Raw genomic sequence first — 22,115 nt, forward strand, 5'->3', positions numbered from 1 at the left:
CCAACAAGGAAGAACCAGTCCTGATTGACTCCTGTACTCTGTCTAGCCTCATGCTTACTCACAGAAGCGTAGCAATTCCTCAATCTCCCTCCCAGAGTCAACTTGCTTTGCATTTTCAGAATTCCTTTCCAACTCTCTTTAGCTTCTAGTATAATGGAGCAGGGGCATGGGTTCATTTTTGAGGTGAAAAATCAGGTGGTCAAATTAAGTTTTGAAGACTGAGTATATCCCTGGTGTACATAATTCAGCATATTCTATTGATACAGTAATTTTTGTCTGCTTCTTTTTAAAAAATATATTTTTTGATTTATTTATTTTTCCAATTCTCTACTTACACTGTTTCTTTACATTTCTAAGATAATTTGACCAACATGCAATGCAACTGTAAAAAACAAGAGAAATCCAGTGTCTCTTGAACCTGGGTTTCCTACATGCAAAGTACACATATTTCTTACAATTATTTCTCTGGCTTCAATTGGTAGATTTAAATTTAATTTTCCTGAGTTTTACTTGTATTTGTATCTGTATTTGGTTCTAAGCAATTTCACAGAATGTGTAGATTTATATCCACAAGGTTTCTTCTTGTTTATAAACATCTCTATCTTCCTCTGCATTTGCCCAGTCCCTATACCTTCTGTGACCACATATTTGTTACTCGTTCAGTAGTTTTGGTTTCATTTTAGGAATGAAATTTTAAGAATGTTATATAAATGCAATATTCCATGCAACCATTAGAAATAATCTGTATTCTCTCAACACGATGACTGAGAGTTGTCATAAAGCAACTTAAGTTGTTTCACCTATCAACATTGTGTTTCTTTTAATTGTTGAGCTACAAGTATATTCTGTGGCATACAAACAGTCCAATAAGCTTAACCATTCACTTAGAACATCTGGGTTGTCCTTAGTTTTGGATTGTTATAAGTTGCATGCCTTAAATATACTTTTGATTAAACTTAAGTTCTCATTTCTCTGGGATAAATTCCCCAGTATGCAACTGCTGTGTGGTATGGTAGTTTTATGTGTAATTTTACAGGAAGCCAGCTCAGCTCACCTTTTTCAAAATATCACTTATCACTTAACTTCCCGTTAGTCGTCGATTTGCTCGACCGGGTGCCAGTAACATCTCCATTTGTCCCTGTCGCGTGCTAGTGTAGCCCAATGGCATCTGTTTGCTCCGGGAACATGAAGGGCCTCAAACCGATCATTCATGATCTTGATGAAGAAGTCTGACCATCTGGTAGGTGGGCATCCATGTGATCTTTTGACATCCCGTGGAATCCAGTCAGTAACAGCTCTAGTCCAGCGGTCGTCTTTAAATCTCATTACGTGACCAGCCCATCTGATTTTCGACACCTTGGCAAATGAGACAGCGTCCCTGATCCTTGATGGTCGACGGATGTCAGAACTCCGGATTCGTTCTCTCATTTGAGTGAAACGTGATATTCCAAGCATAGCTCTTTCGATTCTTCTTTGGGAGACCTGAATGGCGTTCTCATCTTGTTTGCGTAGGGCCCAGGTCTCTGAGGCATATGTTAATGCAGGAAGAACAGTGGAATCAAAGAGATGTGCCCGGAGCCGGAGGTTCTTCGTCCTCTTAGCTATTTCTTCAACGTTCTTGAAGGCGTTCCAAGCCGCTTTCTTCCTCCTGCGAAGCTCGGGTGCTAGGTCATTTGTCATGTTGACCTCTCGACCTAGGTACACATAGCTGTTGCATTCGGAGATGATCATTCCGTTGAGAGCAAATGGGGCGTCAGGAATGAGGCTGTTTCTCATAAACATTGTCTTCGTAAGATTCAGCTGTAGTCCTACCTTTCCACACTCACGGTCAAAGTCGGCCAGCATTTGTGCCGCTTGGCTGATGTTTGGTGTTATTAAAACAATGTCATCAGCAAAGCGGAGGTGGTGTAGTTGCCGACCATCTATCTTCACTCCCATTCCTTCCCATTCCAGTCGTCGCATGATGTTCTCGAGGGTGGCACTGAAGAGTTTCGGTGAAATGGTATCACCCTGCCGCACCCCTCTCTTGACATCAATGATCACTTCTTTGTAGAATGGTGAGATCCTGGTAGTGAATCCGCAATACAGCTCACGGAGGATCCTGATGTATTGGGCTTGAATGCCCTGATTGGCTAGGGCTTCAATGACTGCTTCCATCTCAACAGAATCAAAGGCCTTCTTTAAATCAATGAACGTTAAACAGAGCGGCCTCTTGAACTCCCGAGAAACCTCAATGAGCTTGGTTATCGTGTGGATATGGTCGATGGTGCTGAATCCTTTGCGGAACCTGGCTTGCTCGCATGGTTGTCCTTCATCTATTGTTCTGCCAATCCTATTTAGGAGGACTCGAGTGAACAACTTGTAGATGACAGACAATAGGCAGATCGGGCGATAGTTGCCAATGTCATGGATGTCTCTCTTCTTGAACAGTAGTACGGTCCTGCTGGTTTTCCATTGGGACGGAACCTTGCATTCAGACAGGTAGCGAGTGAAGAGCCGAGCCAGTGTATTGATGAGTACTGATGGCAGGTTCTTCAGGTGTTCAGCTCTGACCTTGTCTGGGCCGGGTGCTGTTTGTTTCTTTACTGACGAAATGGTGTGTCGGATTTCGGAAGGGAGAACGTTGGGAACGACATATCCATCCTGTGGAATTTGGTATGTCGGCAAGTGGACATGGCTATCGAAGAGATTTGAGTAGAAGTTATGGATAATCTTCTCCATTGCTGTTCTGGAGGATGTGATAGATCCATCAGGACGTCGGAGGGCAGTCATCTTGGTCTTGTAGTTGGCGAAGGACAGGCGGGCGTTACGAATACTTTTCCCGGCTTCTGCCGCATCTACCAGTACTTCTGCTCTTCTCTCTTTGAGGTCTTCCTTGATCGCATCTCTGCACTGCTTTGCGAGCTCGGAAGTTAGCTTGCGGTTGCCTGAGGCATGTGCCAAACCACACTGGCGAATTAGCTCAAGAGTTTTCAAAGATAGGCGATTTTTTGTGGCTCTCTCTCTCGGCGTTCCTCGCACATTCATGGAGGTGCTGAACCAGTCGATCATATTCCTCATCAATGTTGTCAACAATGGCATCTTCCCATGTTGCCGCAATAGTACCAGAGTTCCCAGTTGGTGGTCATTTTGGGAGTTCTCTTTTTGAACTTTGCAGCCCTTTCTCCCCGCTCTGTGAAGTAGAATTTTGCACGAAGGAGACGGTGGTCCGATCCTGTTCGGAATTTTGGGACAAGAGCGACATCGGTCAGGCAAAACCGTCGATTGAATATGATGTGGTCTATTTCCTTGTGGAATCGTCCATCGGGAGACTCCCATGTCCATCGTTTAGATTCTGCCTTCTGGAACTGTGAGTTACCATGGATGGTCTTGGTCGACATGATGAACTCAGACAGTCTCTCACCCTGTTCGTTCCATTCTAGGCCATGGGTCCCGATGTGAAGTTCTTCAGCTGATCTTCTCGGTCCTATCTTGGCATTAAAATCACCCACAATGATCTTGTAGAAGGTGTGCATATATTTCAAAATATATGCATCATTTTACCAACAATCAATGAATGATCCGTTTTCTGTCACCAGTATTTGGTGGTGCGACACACAGAAAGTTTTGTATATAACAGATCCTAAAAGCAAGTTGGTTCATTGTAATGTTGATGAGAAAGAGAAACTGATTCTTAGTTCAAGACACTGTGTGTGGATTCCGAACATGGTCTTCCAGTGTACATGTGGGTTTTCTCCAGGAACTTAAGTTTCCTCCCACATCATATTGATGTGAAAGTGAGGTTGAGTGTTTAGTTTTTGTTTATTTTGGGTAATACAAGGTGGCGTACCTTACAATGATTAAATCGAGAGTTTTGCATATTTGCTATCACCAGAGCCACACTCTTGGTCTTACTGGATGTCTAAACTGTTCTAGTTGAAGTGTGCATGCAAGCACATATGCATGCCTTGAGAAGAAAGAACATCCTGTCTAGAGATGATTCTCACGTTATTTTTGAGGCAGCAGGATTGTCTCTGACCACCCTACCCTTAAAGTGGTTGAATATAAACGAATGAACAAAAATGTCTCTTTAATATTACAAGTGTTCTGGGTTTTTAATGATTTTTTTTGTGACAAAGATGCTATCATCTTATTTATATCACTTCGTCATGCAAAACAGGTTTTCCCATAAGTCATTTGTCTAAAAAGTCAGGTTCCAAGAACCTACTGACAATGTTAAGTGAGGATTTACTGTACATATTTGAGAATCATCATGCTAGAATAAAGTTAGGATTATCATCCTCAATATTAAAATCTATCTGCAGAGTTCTAAGGGGCTGGAGTGATAGCACAGCAGTGGGGCATTTGCCTTGCACACAGCCGGCATGGCTGACCCGAGTTCGATTCCTCCACCCCTCTAGGAGACCTGGCAAGCTACTGAAAGTATCTTGCCCGCACGGCAAAGCCTGGCAAGCTACCAGTGACATACTCGATATGCTAAACACAGTAACAACAAAGTCTCACAGTGGAGACTTACTAGGCCCGCTCGAGCAAATCGATGAACAATGGGAGGACAGTGCTACAGTGCTACAGAGTTCTAAAAGTTCGAATCATTCAACCTTTAGGTAACTATTCTCTCTTGTGGAAGGTAAGAGTAGGAACATAATGTGCACAGCGGGCAGGGTGTAGGTAGCACAGGCTGAAGAGAAGTCTGAAAACTATCTGAATTTTCTTGCACACTTTATTTTCAAATTTCACATGGGAAAAAAATGGGTAGCTAAAGAAAATTTCCTGTGACTCCTAACCTGAAACCATGGTCTGTCTTATTACCAAAATCACCCACAACAAACTGTATTTGATCCCTCTAGCTCATCACTGTTTTCCTCTTACAATCTGGTGCTGCCTGACTACCAGCACACACTGTACAAACCCCTCTGCCATGGCCTCACTCTCTTATCCGTTTCTCCTCTGGCAGGAACAAGTGCATCTCTACTCCTTCATCTTCACTGGCAAGCCAGCCAGCTTGGCTACACTCCCCTTCAAAACTGAATTTGTTTCTTTATACCTTTTTTTTTTTTGCTTCAATGACCATTTCTAAGGAAATGATTACCAAATTTGTGTCTGTAACCCAAAATTTAAGTTCTAGATTCAAAGTATTTGTAAGAATCACTCACCAGAAGCATGCTGAAAGTAGACTAATAGACCAAACATGATTGTCACCCATTGCCTCTTTTGCAAACCACAACACCCAATAAGAGAGAGAGAACAAAAGGGAATGCCCTGACACAGAGGTAGGGCGGGATGGAGGGTGGGAGGGATACTGGGATCCATGGTGGTAGGAAATGGGCACTGGTGGAGGGGATGGGTATTTGATCACTGTATAATTGAAACCCAAGCACAAAAATTTGTAAGTCTACAACTGTACCTCATGATGTCTCACTAATAAAAATTAAAAAAAAAAAAAAGAAAGAAAAAAGAATCACTCACCAGGCACCTCACATTTAACATACTGAAAATAGAACTTAGCCTCAAATCCACTTTTCTTCTCCATTTTAGTGGCTGGTAATACTCAGTTACTTAGGTTAAAAGTTTTAACTACTATCAACTCTAATCAATTCTGTACTTGTTACCAAACTCCTTACAATTTTGTCACTGCAAAATCATCAATCTTCTGCTACATACCCCTTATGATCAGCTCGTTAAACTATTTTCAGTCTTCATTTCCCGCCTTCCCACCCATTCTACAGCATGCCACCAGAATGAGGATTCTGAGGATTCTAAATAAACTCTGATGACGTAAAATCTTTCTGTGAAATCAAAAATGAAAATTCTTCATCTTGATTTAAAATCTTTTAAAAGTTGGTTCTCGGGGCTGGAGAGACAGCACAGTGGGTAGGGCTTTTGCTTTGCACGCAGCCGACCCAGGTTCGATTCCCAGCATCCCATATGGTCCCCTGAGCACCACCAGGAGTGATTCCTGAGTGCAGAGCCAGGAGTAACCCCTGTGCATCGCTGGGTGTGACCCAAAAAGAAAAAAAAAAGTTGATTCTCACCTGAATTTCCAATCTCCACATCTCAGACACCAAGCTTCTGCCTTTACCACTTAAGTCTGGTTGTTATTTCTAAAACCAGTCTTGCATGCTCAGCCCCATCTTTGCTTAATAAGCTCTCTTCCACCACTTGCCTATAATCCCTACAAGAATTTTCTGAGCACAGATTCTTTTTAATTTGATTTTGAATTCCCAGAACTTAAGACAATAAATGTGAAATTGATAATAAACTAGAAGCAACCACCAATACGAATACATTTGTCATTTTTTAAAAGCAAAGCGGCATTAGGGCATTTTCTACATGTTCTAATAAGAAAAATAAACGACAAAAACTTACTTCTCCTCTCCTGTCAGCACTTTTTCTAAGTCCCTTCGTGGCGTCTGACCACCAGTGCTGGGAAAAACCAATCAGTGACAATGATTAGGAACAGAAGAAAAGGAAAAAACAAGAGCAAAGAAAAATACCAAACTCACATCATTTTACACTGAAACAGGAAAATCCCAATTTAATGATTATTTGCATATGAGGGTTTATTATGAGGAATTAAGCACATACATTTTGAGAACTACCATGCTAGATCAAGTAGGACTAATTCATATCTTTTAACAGTACAGCCTACTTGTTGTCTAGGAATATATATTGTTTAACATTTAGAAAACTATGCTCCACATTAGGTGACACTATGGGTGAGCAGTAACTCACAGCAGTAACTGCTGTAATTTTTGGCTAATAACTCCTCCCTTGCTTCCCAACTGCATACATCTGCATTCAATTAAACTATACAAACTGAAGCAGTTAACATTTATATCTTCCCCTTCAAATATTAGGACATGGGACTGGGGGAGTTTTTTCTGCAAGCGGTCAAAATAAAACTACTGGCCCTGGAGGTTGCCAGAACTGTGGCAGAAGTCACATTCCACAAGAATGAGTTAGAAAAGTGAGAGAAGGGTATGAGCAGTCAGTCACTACATATTCATCACATTTCAACGGAAAAGATTCTATCACTGACAAAACCACCTAAAAGAAAATCAAAATCCTGAGATTGCAAATTTTTGAATTGTCTTATTGACCAAGAGCGGGCCCAGTAACCGCTGTGCTATCACTCCGTTCGCCTTACAAGCGGCCAACATGGCTGACTCGAGTTCGATTCTTCCGCCCCTCTCGGAGAGCCCGGCAAGCTACTGAGAGTATTCGATATGCCAGACACAGTAACAACAAAGTCTCCAATGGAGACGTTACTGGGCCTGCTCGAGCAAATCGACGGTCAACGGGAGGGCCTTTATTTATTATTATTTATTTTATTGACCAAAATGACCGAGTCATCACAGCACATTTACTCATACCTGTTCCCTCATACCTGCTCATTCTTCTCCGCTGAGGCATTTGTTCCAGATCTCTCTGCTCCCTTTCTTCTCTTGTCATTCCCTTGTAGTTTGAGGTAAGACCAAATATAGGGCGAGACCATTCATCTTCAGTAAGGAGAAATGGCTTGTTAAATTCAAAAGGGCATTTCTCCTACCATTATCCAAAATAATGACACTCATATAATAAACTACTATGGCATCTAGAATATTCTTCCTTGAAGATACCGTTATTTCAGAACCATTATAGAACAAACACAGTATAACCTCAGCATCAAAATTAGATGATCGGGGCTGGAACAATAGCACAGCGGGTAGGGTGTTTGCGTTCCACGCAGCCAACCTAGGTTCGATTCCCAGCATCCCATATGGTCTCCCCGAGCACCGCCAGAAGTAATTCCTGAGTACATGAACCAGAAGTAACTCCTGTGCATCGCTGGGTGTGACCCCAAAAAGCAAAAAAAAAAAAAAAAAAAAAACCAAAAAAACAAAAACAAAAAAACAAAAAACAAACCAACAAAAAAACTAGATGACCAACTACCTTTTTTTTGTCTTTTCTTTTTTTGGGTCACACCTGGCAATGCTCAGGGGTTATCTCTTTCTCTCTCTCTCTCTCTCTCTGTCTGTCACATCCAGCGCTGCTTGAGGGTTACTTCTGACTCTGTGCTCGGGAATTAATCCTGGTGGTGCTTGGCATACCAGACGGGATGCCAGGGATTGAACCTGGGTCAGCCATGAGCAAGGCAAACACCCTACCCGCTGTACTATTCCTCCAGCCCCAGCCTCAGGGGTTACTTCTGGTTCTGCACTCAGGAATTACTCCTGGTGGTGCTCGGGGGATCATATGGGATGCCGGGGACTGATCCTGGATTGGTTATGTGCAAGACAAATAAATATCCTACCTGCTGTACTATCGCTCTAGCCCCAATCAACTACCTCTGTTCATTTAACAGACAATCTAATTTCTAAATTTATTGAGAATATAGAATCTTTTTACTGAAATTCTTAAAATAAAAAATTCCTGAACTCAATTGTCAAAATAGGTCTATCTTTAAAAATTTTTACGAGTGCTAATGGTAACTTATCAATAACTTAATAACCAATAATTTACTTACAAATAAAAATAAACAAGACCATTACGCCACCCCCCTCAAACAGGAAATTGCAAAAGGCTAGCGTTTTTGAGAACAATATGCTAGGCACTCTGCTTTAGACACTAGCATTTAGCAATTTCAATGTTCAGAGTAAATGTAATTGCTTTGCAGAGGAGGAAACCAAAGACTAGAGTCTAAATCCCTAGACTGAGGACATGGAGAGAGACAAATGAGAAATCTAAAATCTGAACCCATTTTACTGACTCTATGTCCGCACTTTTACTCCTAACTCTACCTACTCTTGTTCCATAATTAGAAAATGCATAGTTTTATCTGCTGTATTTAATACTGGATAGTGCACAGAACATATTCCAAGTTTAAGGAGAAAAAGTTGGTACATGAGGTATCAGAGTTTTTTTTTTTTAGCTTACTGATTCAATTCAAAAGACCATTGCTAAAAATGGCGAACTCATTTACACATTAATTTACACATGCCTCTCTACACACATAAATATAACAAACAGAAAATCAAAATGTACATACTGATTAATTTCCCTGCCATGTCCTTGTTAGACCTTGATTCCTTGGGATGTTTATAGAGGTACATCACTGCTCGTCCAATCCCACTATGCTTCAGGGTCTCCTGGCTCACACTAGGTAGCTGGGGAATATAAACACATACAGACATTTTAATTACTCAGAAGCTGGGAATTCTGCCAATCTATACTAGGGGGCATCCAAGACCTGATTCAGTTATATCAGAATAATAAAATATTCTATTTTCAAGATACAAATATACAATGAAAGCAAAAACATGGTGCTTGTGCCAAAGGCTGATATTATGTATTATGACAAGTTAAAGAAAACTAGAACGATGTGAGAAAGGGTGAACTAAGCATGCTATGAGGTCAGCAGCTTAATAAATCAGCCTGAGCCTCAGAATCAAAAAGATCCAAGCACCGCTATCACCTGTCAGTTACGTGACCTTGGACAGGTCACTTAACTTCAGTCTTAATTTCCTCATCTGTAAAATGAAAGTTATACACCTACCTGGTTCTAAGGAATACAAGAACCAATACAAATATTCAACACTAGGCCGGAGGTATGGTTCATTGGCAGAACACTGGTCTTGCATGTGTGCCCACTGTTTGAGCCCCAAGGCCGCCAAAACCACCGCCCCACCCCCGCCCTACCAACCCCCCCCACCCCATACACCTAGCACACAGGAGGTTCCTTGGGAATTACTTAAGTAGCTTGTCCAGGGTGTCACAGCTGCATAAAGATGGTACAGCTCAAGACTCAACTGTAAGTTTACCTGACTGAACTTGGTGCTCTTTCTGGCTTCAGCAGTTCTGCACAGCATGCTCATTACTCTGGTCTATTTGTCTCAGCTAACCATAGGTACAACAAGGTCTTTTTCCTTTAATAGACAATTACATGAAAATTTATAAGGCCTGTAAGTTTATTCTATTTTGTACCTTCCTGTGCTGGAGAATATCCCCTTTCTGGAAGACTTATGAAAGAATATTCAAATAGATGGTGTCGTAGAAGTGATAATACAAACAACATCAGATAACTACAGAGCAAACAGTTCATTCGTCTCTAACCTCTTGCAGAATCTTCAATAACTCCTCTCGAATCTTCAGTGCTGGCAAACTCCTATCTGGCAGAGGGGAAAGCCATTCTTTGATGGCAGACATCACACCACTGTCGATAAATGTTTCTTTAAGATCCTGTCTGTAATAATAATGAGAATGATGATGATGTTGACGAAAAAGTTTATAAACCCTAATTCCACTCCAGCTTGCTTTGGGTTTTTTAGAAACATATTTAGTGATACTTTCAAAAACAGTTTTTAAAGAGTTACACATTTTTTAACTGAGCATCTAATTCAGAGTTTTTAAAAGCAGCATAAAATTTAGTTCCTATTTTAAGAAATAAACTTGACAGGGAAAGATAATTTGTTAAAAATAAGCAAAACACACAAGATAGGTTAATGCCATTATGAATGGTATAGTCAAAATAATGAGTTCCAATTATTACAATAAAAAATGCTTGAACTACCAGGATAGAGATTCTCACACTCTTTGACAGAGAACCCAGAACAGTGCTATTCTTTACTGGACGTGGGACCATGATTCTAGCAGAAAAAGTAAAGTAAAGTAAAGGCCCTCCCGTTGATCATCGATTTGCTCGAGCGGGCCCAGTAACGTCTCCATTGGAGACTTTGTTGTTACTGTGTCTGGCTGTGAAATTTGCCACAAAAAATTTTGTCTGTTGTGACAGAGATAGCTATTATCTACTAAACAGATACAGAATACCTCGACAAATGGGTGTTTAACACATTTCTATAGTCATCGAAGGTAGAGTATGGCTAGGTTCAAGGAAAAACCAAAGCTACTCAGGAATATGAGTAAACCGGTGAAACCACATAGTAACAGGGATCTATCAATAAAGGGTTCTTAATCTAGAAGGTCTAATGACATAAATTATGACATAATGGACTATATAAGCATGATAAATGCTACAAGTAGGCTCCCAGGATTTGATGATGTCACATTAGGGAAACAGATGTAATTTTATGAAACTCAAAATGGATTGTCAAAAGAAAGTGCTTCCATTTTTTTTTTTGGTGGGGGGGCCTCACCCAGCTGTGCTCAGGGCTTATTCCTGGTGTGCTTGGGGCTGCTGGGGATCAAACCTTGCCCTGGCTCTGTAAAAAATAAAGTTTTACCTATTGTACTATCACTCCAGCCCTTCTGTTTTTATTAATCTGTTTGTCATTTGTTCTGTTTGTACCAGGCATTATGGTATAAGGAAGTTTGTGAGAAACTAAGATAATTCAGGAAGTTCTATTCACTTATTTTTCTATGACTTAATAAAAGGCAATCTTTTCTAATATTTCTAAGATACCAGTATAATCTGAATATTACTCAATCATAAGGAAAAAGTTGTGTTTTTTGGAGGAGGACTATACTGACAGTGCTGAGAGACCATGTAATACCCAGGATCAAACTCAGGCCTACTGCACGCACTTAGCCAGCTAACCTATCTCTCTATACCAAAACGAACAGATTTTTCTTGAGAGGACAGAATACTTACTTCTTAAGGTGCATGACTACAGTAGGTAATAATGTTAATTTTTTCAGTGCTGGCTTTTTTTGATTGTTCAATTGCCTGTCTTCCTATTCAGGAAAAAAAAAAAGATGTAAAAAATGCAGTACTGTTAACGATAAATGATAGCCACTATAATTTTAAAATCTTTAAAAAATGATTTTTTCCAAAAAACTATAAATTTTACAGGAAGGGATAAAGACTTTCATAGACCCCTAAATTCCGTATCTGTGCTATCAAACTCACAAATTTTTCAGATTAGCTTTAATAATGGCAAACCTGAGAAGAGCAGTTTTAATTTAAAATACATTAATTGTAGAACAAATTATACTGGGAAAACAGGAATTACTTTCCAGCTGTGAGGCTTTTAAAAAAATTATGTTTGGGCCACACCCAGCTAAGGGATAAATTACTCTTGCTTTGTACTCAGGGATTACTCCTGGCAGTGCTCAGAGGACCATAGGGGGCCCTGGGGCTCAGACTGACCACATGAAAGGCAAATGCCCTACACAATGTACTATTGCTCTGGTCCATATGAGGCTTTTCTAACAAAGAAAAATATTGTTAAACGTACTTCAAATTTTTCTAAATATGCTACTGAAAATGAAGTGATTTTATGCTTAAAATTTTGAACTTGAAAAGCTTTATTACAAAAACCAAAGAACCTTACATGTAGTTTAAGGCATAAACTTAAAAGTCACACAATCAATTAAAAGAAAAGATGAAAGAAGCCTACCTCAGCGGCCTCATTCATCTTGACAATCATGGCACTCACAACATCATCAGCATCGCTAATAAAAGTTCCACCATCACGGTTACGTCTACGCTTGCCACTCATGCTCTTCTTCCGCTGTAACATCATCTCAAAATCCGACAGGAAGTCCATACTAGGTATTAACACAAAATCAAATGAAAAACAGTATGAGACTAAATTAAAGATAAAAATCTACAGACATGTTTAGTGCTTCAAACATTTATAAATCACCTGAATCAACACATAAAGAGGGGAGTTAACTTGTTCTTTGCTACTTTTACATGATGATTTACATGATAATTTCCATAAGTACTGCCAAGCTCATTCAGCTTAATTATTGCAAGTAGTAGGAATTAAAAAGGGAAAATTTTCCAAGTATTGTATTCATAAACTATAAATAGTAAAAAAAGAATCCATGGCTGAAACCTTTAGAGAGTTTTTTTTTTAAATAATAGATTTCATCCATCACAGCCAACAAATTAAATACAGTGAAGCATTATTTCTCAGTTAAGAGTTAATCTTTGGAGGGCCGGAGCAAATAGTACAGTCGGTAGGGCGTTTGCCTTGCATGTTGCCAACCTGGGTTCAATCCCCAGCATCCCATATGGTCCCCCAAGCACCGCCAGGAGTAACTCCTGAGTGTACAGCCAGGAGTAACCCCTGAGCATCACTGGGTATGACCCCAAAAAAGCAAGAGTTAGTCTTTGAACTCACAAAACTAGTTTTGAAGAAATTATAAATTCTTCAATAGGTTAGGATTATTTTTTTCACAAATGCTTAGTTGGTAAAATAGGTATCAAAAGCCCATATACCTGCACATTTTGGAAGGCTCAAGAAAGAAAAATAACAAGAGCAGATAATGTAAACAGCACTAGATACAGAGAGGTACATGGAAGAAAAAAATGAATCAGGTTGTTTTCTATACTTAATGAGGAGCTTAGTATTAATCTTCAATTTTCAAATTTTCATGATCAAATTCCTTTGAAAAACAAAACCCCAAACAGTGGTAGAGAACTGTCTCAAAAGGCTGAGCATATGCTCTGCATGTGTGAAGTGAAGGCCGAAACCCTGGTTTCACTTGGTCTCATAAGCACCATCAGGTGTGGCTTTGAAACCAAAACAGTAATACTAACAACAAAAACCAGACTTACTGTTTTCCTCTCTTTATATTATCATCAGAATCTGAATCTTCTGCTTCTTTTACCTGCATTTCATTTTTCTCTTCTTCCAGATCTTCTTGGTTAAAACCCTAAGGAAAAGTTAAGTTAGCCAGATTTATTATAGATTTCCTTCCTTAGTAGATAGGGCACTTGCCTAGCACAAAGCCAACCCTAGCTTGATCCCTGGCAGCAAATCCCTGATCCCCAGAGCAATGCCAGGAGTGATCCCTGAACTCAGGGCAAGGAGTAAGAAGTAAGCACTGAGCAGATTTATACAACATACTTAATGTTGTTTTTTTTTCCCTCATGTGATCTTTCACCTTCCTGAGATTCCTAAATTCTTAACTTTTTAGTTAGCAGATAAAATTATTTCTGAGAACAATCGTTTGCTAAATATAACACTCTAGTACATTGGAGCCTATTATTTCTCTTGCAAAATCACTCTAGTTATTTTAGTTATCCTTAGGAGTTACGGTTGGTTACCAAGTGTCACTGCAAAAATCAGATTCAGATTTATTGTGAAAATTATTCTTTTAGGGTCAAATAAACAGTGCTCAGTGTGTCAATGTAGTAATTCTTTGCCAACCAGGCTGCTTATTGTGAGGGCCCGAGAAGACAGTGTTGTGGTGGTTGGCAGGCTGGGGCTCAAACTGGGTTGGATATATGCCCGGCATGAGACCTAACTGCTACACTATCTCACCATCCCTATCCTTACACATTACTACAAAAGGCATATAATAAATTTTATTGTATCTTAATGTGCAAACCCTAACCCCCTACTTAATTTTGCCTGTTGTTTCCCTTTTATGTCTTTGCATAACTTTTCTTTTTTAGGACACTTTTACTACAGATTTCTCCCCCCCCCCCTCAAATTTATTCATTGAATCACCGTGAGAACAGTACAAAGCTTTCAGGTTTACGTCTCAGCCATACAACGGTCAAATACCCATCCCTTCACCAGTGCGTTTTTTTCATCACAAAGAACCCCAATATAACCCTATCCCACTTCTCCCCATGCCTGTGAGGCAGATGATTTCCACTTAACTCTCTTTCTACTTTGATTACATTATTTCGACAAAAGATGCACCACTACTATTTGAAATTTTACCCCAACAATCACACCTGCTAAAAAGGAATAGTGAAATAATTTGTTTTCTATTGCTGGTTATAAAGCCCATATAATGTCATGCAGTCACTACTGAGTTTGGGTTTCTGATATTTTACTAATTAAGTCCGGAGGGATTTCTGCCAAAAGCCACATAGATTTCTTTAGAATACATTAAACCTGTTTATTTCCATTCACTTAATCATACACTAGAAAACCGTAAAAACAAGCTGTTTGAAAGAAAATATTTCTACCTCATACTTACAGTAAATTCTTCTTCCTCTTCATCACCCGATTCTCCAAATATATCTGCAATAAGATTCCTGAAAGGAAAAAAAAACCCTTTCATTTGCTTGTCTTGTGCTTTTATTTTTTGGGGGGTAGGGTGGGAGGGGGAGGTTTGGTCACACTTGATGGTGGTAAGGGATTACTCTTAACTCTACTCAGGGAGGGTTCACTCTCGCTGGGCTCAAAGATCATTTGGGATGCCAGGGATCAAACGCGGGTAGGCTGTGTGCAAGGCAAATGCCCTACCCATTGTACTATCTCTCAGGTTCCTTCGATTTCTTTCTTCTCACTGGCACATGAATCATAAAATATTTTTTCTAATAGGGTGTATTTACACATAAAAAATTATGTTGAATATTTTTTGGTGGTTTGGGGACCATACCCACGCATGCCTGGGCAACCATATGGTGCCACGGATCAGAAGCTTCTCCTGTATACAATGCATTCCATTCCTTGAGTTATATCAGGCACAGATCTTTTTTTTTTTCTGGTGGGGAAGGGGGGGCCACACCTGGCAATGCTTGGGGGTTACTCCTGACTCTACACTCCGGAATTACTCCTGGGGATGCTTGGGGGACCATATGGGATGCCGGGGATCAAACCTGGGTGAGTCATGTGCAAGACAAATGTCCTACCCACTGTATTTCATCTCCAGTCCCAAAAAGTATTATTTCAATGGGTTTTGATAAAGGCATACACTAATGTAGCCATTACCCTAATTAAGATATATAATTTTACCTCTTTTTTTTGCCTTTTTTTGGTGGGGGGAGGGGGCGGTCACACCCGGCAATGCACAGGGTTAACTCCTGGCTCTGAGCTCAGGAACTACCCCCGGTGGTGCTCAGGGGACCATATGGGATGCTGGGAATCGAACTCAGGTCAGCCACGTGCAAGGCAAATGCCCTACCCTCTGTACTATTGCTCTAGCCCCTAATTTTACCTCTTTAGAAATTCCCTGTGGCCCTTTCTGGTCAGTATCCCACTCCATCTGTGGAGAGGTATCCATTCTTCCCATCACCAAGGATTGGCCTTGTCTGTCTCCGAATCTCTACTTTTATGACAGTATTTCTAAGATTCATCCATGTTGCAGCATGTAGCAATAGTTAAGGAACTAAAACCCCGATTTCCCCAATGTTACATAATAAAGCACAACACATTTCTTTGTATCATACCTCTATACAAAATTTTGTACAAGTTGAAAGAACTTGAAAGACAAACCCTCTCTTCCACCCTTTGCAGGCACCCTTGAAAACTCAGGTTACACTGTCACTTACTCTTCGTCATTCCCTGACTCACTATCACTCCCAAACAGATCCTTTTCTTCATTTTTCTTGTCAGATAAGTCTTCTTTTCCTCCTTCTTCACTGTCTGATGCTACAGTCTTTTCTCTTTTGCTGGATTTGTCTGATGCAGCATCACTATCAGAGTCATCTGCATCAGAAACAACACGACTCTTCTTCGCTGCTAGTAAAAAAGGAAAATCACGATTAATCTTATTCTATCACTGTACGACAGATGCTTTACAATGGCAGTAAAGGGCAAAAATCAAAGATCTGATAGTTTAGAATTAAAAGAGAAAAAAACCGACAAGATTTATGCAGTCATCTAGTATTAGCAGAACAAAAAGGCCTGAATATTCTGTAGAATTTCCATTATGTGGGCCGTAAAGAGGGCAGGAGGCGGGGAGCTTGCCTTGCATGCAGCTATCAACAGGATCAATCCCCAGCATCCCATAAGGTCTCCTGGGCACCATAAGGAGTAATTCCTGAGTGCAGAGTCAGGAGTAACCCCTAAGGACTGCTAGGTGTAGTCCCAAACCCAATACGCAAAAGACAAAACAAAAAATTTCCATGATGCTTGATCCTTGCTAATCAATTTGGAATGCTGCACTTGCTTAGTAAATTGATACTCGTGTGGCACTCTTATACTGTCTAACAACTGTCAGATTACATGGGAATGCATATTTAAAAAAATTCATGCAAAGCAAATAAAATATTAAAAACCATGAAAATAGGTCTCAGGCAGCAAAGACACTGGAGTCTCCAAAGAAGAGTTCCTCACACACTTCACTGAAAATGAAGAGAAACTTCTTCAGTCTGGATGGCCCTAGGAAGTTAATGTTAATATCCTTGTGGAAGCTACTTGTTACAGTTACAGTTACTTGTGGAAGTAACTGTAGATACTGTCAGATTTCCATGTAAACATTTTTCTTTGAAACCAGTAAAAATATATGTAAAGGTAAAGGCCCTCCCGTTGATCGTCGATTTGCTCGAGCGGGCCCAGTAATGTCTCCATTGGAGACTTTGTTGTTACTGTGTCTGGCATATCAAATACTCTCGGTAGCTTGCCGGGCTCTCCGAAAGGGGCGGAGGAATCGAACTCGGGTCGGCCATGTTGGCCGCTTGTAAGGCAAACACCCTACCGCTGTGCTATCGCTCCAGCCCAAAAATATATGTAAGAATTTCAAATTCCTACTGAAACTTGCAACAACCTTAAGAAAAACCTGAAGAGGAACCTGGGAGAATTGGTGTTACCGTGATGCTTAAAAAAAATTAAGCTGAATGAGAGTTATATACCTACTATACCAGAAAAGATATTCTCCTAGCTTTACTCATTAGAAAACAAGTAAAGCCATGGATAAAGTTATTTTATCCTAATTGTTTCACCCAAATTATGTCTTACATGACTTCTCATCTTCACTATCAGAAAGCACAGCGGCTTTTCGTTTTGCGACTTTCTCCTCCTCCCCCTCTTTTTCTTCATCTTCATCACTGTCAATATTTGGCCTTTTGGGTTCTTCTTCTTCACTCTCAGAACTAGGAAACCTTTTCCTGTCTACTTGGCTATCGGAATGCAAGGAGTCATTTTGCATTTCCATCTCCTCTCCCTTATTCTCCCCATCACTGTCATCATCTGACACAGGCTTCTGTTTGTGCCTGGAGGCACTCTCAGTTTCTGAATCGCTGGCAGCTCCCTTCTGAGGCTCCTCACTCTCCGAGTCACTAACTCGGGGTTTAGGAAGCTCCTCTGTGTCAGAGTCACTGGCCTGGGTCCTTGGGGGTTCCTCACTTTCCGAATCACTAATTCGGGGTTTGGGAAGCTCTTCATTTTCAGAGTCACTGGCCTGGTGCCTTGGTGGGTCTTCGCTCTCGGAGTCACTGATCCGGGGCTTGGGAAGCTCCTCATTTTCAGAGTCACTGGCCTGAGTTCTCTGAGGCTCCTCACTCTCAGAGTCACTGATCCGAGGCTTGGGAAGCTCCTCACTTTCAGAATCACTAACTCGAGGCTTGGGAAGCTCCTCATTTTCAGAGTCACTGGCTTGTTGCCTTGGTGGGTCCTCACTCTCTGAGTCACTGTTTGGAGGCTTGAGGCCCTCCTCCATTTCAGAGTCGCTGGCAGGACTCTTTTGGAGCTCTTCCATTTCCGAATCACTGGCAGGATGCTTCCCAGCATCTTCATTTTCAGAGTCGCTGGCATGTCCATTGAGAAGCTCCTCGTTATCAGAGTCACTAGCAGGTAATTTCCTGGCCTCCTCACTCTCAGAGTCACTCCCACGGTGATTGACGTCCTCATTTTCAGAATCGCTTGCAGGAGGCTCCACCTGCTCTTCAGAGTCGGAGTCACTGTCCTTTTGCCTGTGAAGCTCCTCACTCTCGGAGTCGCTAGCATTAAGGTTTGAGCGCTCATCATTCTCAGAGTCTGTCACGTGTCTTTTGCTGAGATCTTCTTCTCGATCACTAGGGTCATTCTGGAGAATAAAAGGGAAGAATTAGTGCAAAATTATGCTTGGTGGTGAAAGGATAATATTTTTAAGAATGTTTTATCCCATTAACTATGTTATCTTTAAAACCGTATTGAATGAACCAGTTTTATGACCCCTTGCCTTTTTTTCCTTCTCCACTCCCTTTCTCCTTAGTAGTCTTAGTTCTATTAATATAGAACTAAGTTTACTGGGTTTCGCCTTCCTATTGTTCATCAATTTTATCCATATAGTACACACACAAAAATCAGTTTTCTGACTTATTTTGCTTCACATAATCCTTTTTCAATTCCTGTTTGTTTTAAACAGCACAATTATTTGTCCCCCTAAAGAGCTGACCAGGATTCCATTGTATCACATTTTCTTCCAATCATCTGTTGATGGGTACTTCAGCTGCTTCTATTTTTCAGCTGTGGTGGAAAAATACTGCAATAAACACTACAGTGCATTCTCACTTTTTTGTATTGATGTTTGCACACTCTGGATATCCGAAAGTGGAATCGCTGGATCACACTGCCTTTATCTCGAGCACTGCACTGCACTGTAGCATTGCGCTTCCATTATCTGTCAATTTGCTCGAGCAGGCCCAGTAACGTCTCCATTGTGAGACTTGTTGTTACTGTGTTTGGCGTATCGAACACATCACGGAGAGCTTGCCAGGCTTTGCTGTGCAGGTGAGATACTCTTGGTAGCTTGCCAGGCTCTCCGAGAGGGACAGAGGAATCAAACCCGGGTTGGCTACGTGCAAGGCAAATGCCCTACCTGCTGTGCTATCGCTCCAGCCCTTTCTCTAGCATCTCAAAGAAAATGTACAGCACATTTCAAAAATGGCTGCATGAATTTACATCTTCCACCAACAATGTTTTAAAATGTATGTGTATGTACACATAGATGTAGAATTCTTGTAATCTTTATTCGGGAACATACCAGCTTAAAAAAAATGCCAGCTACCATTTGGATCCTATAAAAGGGAGTTAACCAGTCTTCTTCAAAACAAATCTGTAGAGCATAATTAGGGATTACACTTACAAGAGACACAAAACTAGATAATTATATAGAAGACTAGCTATTTTTCCCCGTTAGGTTTGTGACCATACCCAGTGGTACTCAGATACTACTCCTGGGTTGGGAAAAATATGCAGTGCCAAGGACTAAGCCATGCCTCCTGCCCACTGAATCTTCTCTCCAGGCTTGAACTTGTATTTTGAAAAGTAGATTCAAATGAGAATAAAAAATAAAATTTCTTTCATATAACCCTAGCTCATATTCTTTTCTTTTTTCATTGGGGCCACTAGGAGGTGCTCAGGGTTAATTCTTGGCAGACTTTGGGGATCATATGGGGTGCCAGGATAAAACCCCGGTTGGCAGTGTCTAAGGCAAGTGTCTTATCTGCTCTTTTATTGCTCCGGCCCCTTCTAGATCATATTTTCAAAGAATTGCAAGCAAACATGTTTCCTAAGCCCTTTTATAAAAAAAAAATTTAATCACCGTGAATGTCAGTTATAATTATTTATTAACTATGTTTCAGGGATACAATATTCTGAAACCTGAAGGAACATTCTTGGGTTTTATAAGAATAAAATTATTTAAAGAAAAAGAAATCTGTATGTCATCTTGTAAAACAACAAGTATAAGCAAAATAACTTATAGCAATGAAAGTAGATCTTTAAATTACAGTTCTGCTCAACACTGACAGGGACTGTTTTTTTTTTTCTCATCAATGTTTTAACATTGAACAAAATTATGTCAGTCAATGATTTCATGTATGGAATATTCTTCCAAGAGATATAAGGAGGAAGGGAGGTAAGTATCTAATAAGAGCAAAATACCAGGTTAGGGCACCTCTATTCATTTACTCATAATAGCACAATTCAGGATAAGAAAATTAAGACTTGGAGTAATCATGGTCACACATCTAGCAGTGCTGGTAGAAAAACTTAGGTTTTAGGAAAAGTGTAACAAATCTTATACTAATTCAGTGTTACACCAAATAATATGAAAATAATGCTTTAGAATGCAAACTTAATATATGCTTATTATTGCTATATAGATTAAAAATGCAGAGGAAAGTACATAAAATTAAATACGCCAAACCACAAATAACAAATATTTCAGAATCTGAGAGATTTTCTTGGCTCTTAGTTTTTCAAATTCTTTAATTTCAAAATCTTTATTGAAGGTTCACAAACTAAAAGCAGTAAAATTCTGGTTTAAACAGTCAGAGCAAAAACCAAAAAATCAGAGCATCTCTGTGTTTCAAGTTTTCCACCGAATAAATTTACTGAACTAAGTAATCTCTCTTTAGAAAATACAGTAAATTATGTGAACTCTTCATAAATCAAATTTCAAAGAGCATTTTATAATGCCCACCATTGTTCTATGAAAAAATTGACAAGAGAATAGATAAATGACTTGAAAATATCTTTACAAAATTCATACTTTAATTTATTCCAGATTAATTGAAAGGCAGCTAGATATTTTAGGCCTATAACTTCAGAAAACTTGCTTTTTCATTATTCATTTGGGTAAAGTCAAACTTCAAATGATAAATTTGTATATTAAGCTACCATTACAAATTGGTAAAATATCTAAAACCAAGTCACACACACAAAGAAAACATTGTTTAAGAAGAGTTCCAAAGACATGTTTCAGTGGACCATAGTTACAAAAGATAAATTCAGCAATAAAAATTTCAATGTTATTTCCTGGAATGCTACAAGATTTTGACTTTGAAAAACTTAGAAGCTATAGACCATAAGACTCTCTTTCAAAAGAAGGCTGGTATTTGCATGGGTCAAAAGAAAAGCACTTCAAGTAAGTACTGGAAAAAGAAAATTCTAACCAAAAGGAACAATGAAGCAAACTTTTGCCTATCCATACTCATTTTTGACTTTTCACCAACTTTAACTCTCTGTACTGCACCAATAAGCAACAAATTTTAGTGTGAGTAAGAATCATTCAGGGAGCTTTGATATAAACCACAGATTTTTGTGCTTCTCCTTTCAGTTATTAATCAAGTCTTAGAGAAAGATTAAAGAATTCACACTGTAATGTTCAAGAAATTCAGATTATGTCCCAAAAATTCTACTGTAGACACATGAAACTATTAAATTCAATGTTACCCCCATGTCTTAAAAATGGCAGAATATACCTTTCTCCCATCACTTTCTTACTTCAACTGGTAAAAAACCAAATAAACCTTACTACTTCTAACTTTTTCAATAGTAGAACAAACTTTGCCCAACATATTTGAGAGTTAAGAACATGGGCTTTAGAATCAAAATGATTCAGAGTCTAAACCTTAGCTCAGCTATTTTCTGTAGTACAATCCAGGGAAATTTTCTTCTTAAAGTTCTGAGTTGACTGAGTATGAATAGTATTTATACTTCAAGGGTTGTGCAAAGACTCAAAGAAATGGAAAGCACAGTGCCTGTGAGTAATGTAATTAG

General features: G+C 39.7%; 1 protein-coding gene across 4 annotated transcripts in view; it reads right to left on the reverse strand.

Moving 5' to 3' along the window:
- Nucleotides 1-22,115, reverse strand: part of IWS1 (interacts with SUPT6H, CTD assembly factor 1) — a 35,939-nt gene that overhangs the window by 4,749 nt on the left and 9,075 nt on the right. For 2 of the 4 annotated variants that reach the window (XM_056110392.1, XM_056110393.1), the window contains exons 3-12: nucleotides 17,589-18,654; nucleotides 16,181-16,370; nucleotides 14,884-14,941; nucleotides 13,505-13,602; nucleotides 12,336-12,486; nucleotides 11,588-11,670; nucleotides 10,093-10,222; nucleotides 9,029-9,146; nucleotides 7,388-7,499; nucleotides 6,367-6,423 (exon numbers count right to left, since the gene is read on the reverse strand). In XM_056110392.1, the coding sequence (XP_055966367.1) occupies nucleotides 6,367-6,423; nucleotides 7,388-7,499; nucleotides 9,029-9,146; nucleotides 10,093-10,222; nucleotides 11,588-11,670; nucleotides 12,336-12,486; nucleotides 13,505-13,602; nucleotides 14,884-14,941; nucleotides 16,181-16,370; nucleotides 17,589-18,654 (2,063 nt within the window). Of the gene's footprint in view, nucleotides 1-6,366; nucleotides 6,424-7,373; nucleotides 7,500-9,028; nucleotides 9,147-10,092; nucleotides 10,223-11,587; nucleotides 11,671-12,335; nucleotides 12,487-13,504; nucleotides 13,603-14,883; nucleotides 14,942-16,180; nucleotides 16,371-17,588; nucleotides 18,655-22,115 lie in introns of all 4 variants that reach the window. The other 2 variants (XM_056110394.1, XM_056110395.1) reach the window with 2 other exon arrangements.

This window comes from Sorex fumeus, unplaced genomic scaffold (assembly GCF_029834395.1).
Source record: "Sorex fumeus unplaced genomic scaffold, SorFum_2.1 ptg000009l, whole genome shotgun sequence".
Taxonomy (NCBI): domain Eukaryota; kingdom Metazoa; phylum Chordata; class Mammalia; order Eulipotyphla; family Soricidae; genus Sorex; species Sorex fumeus.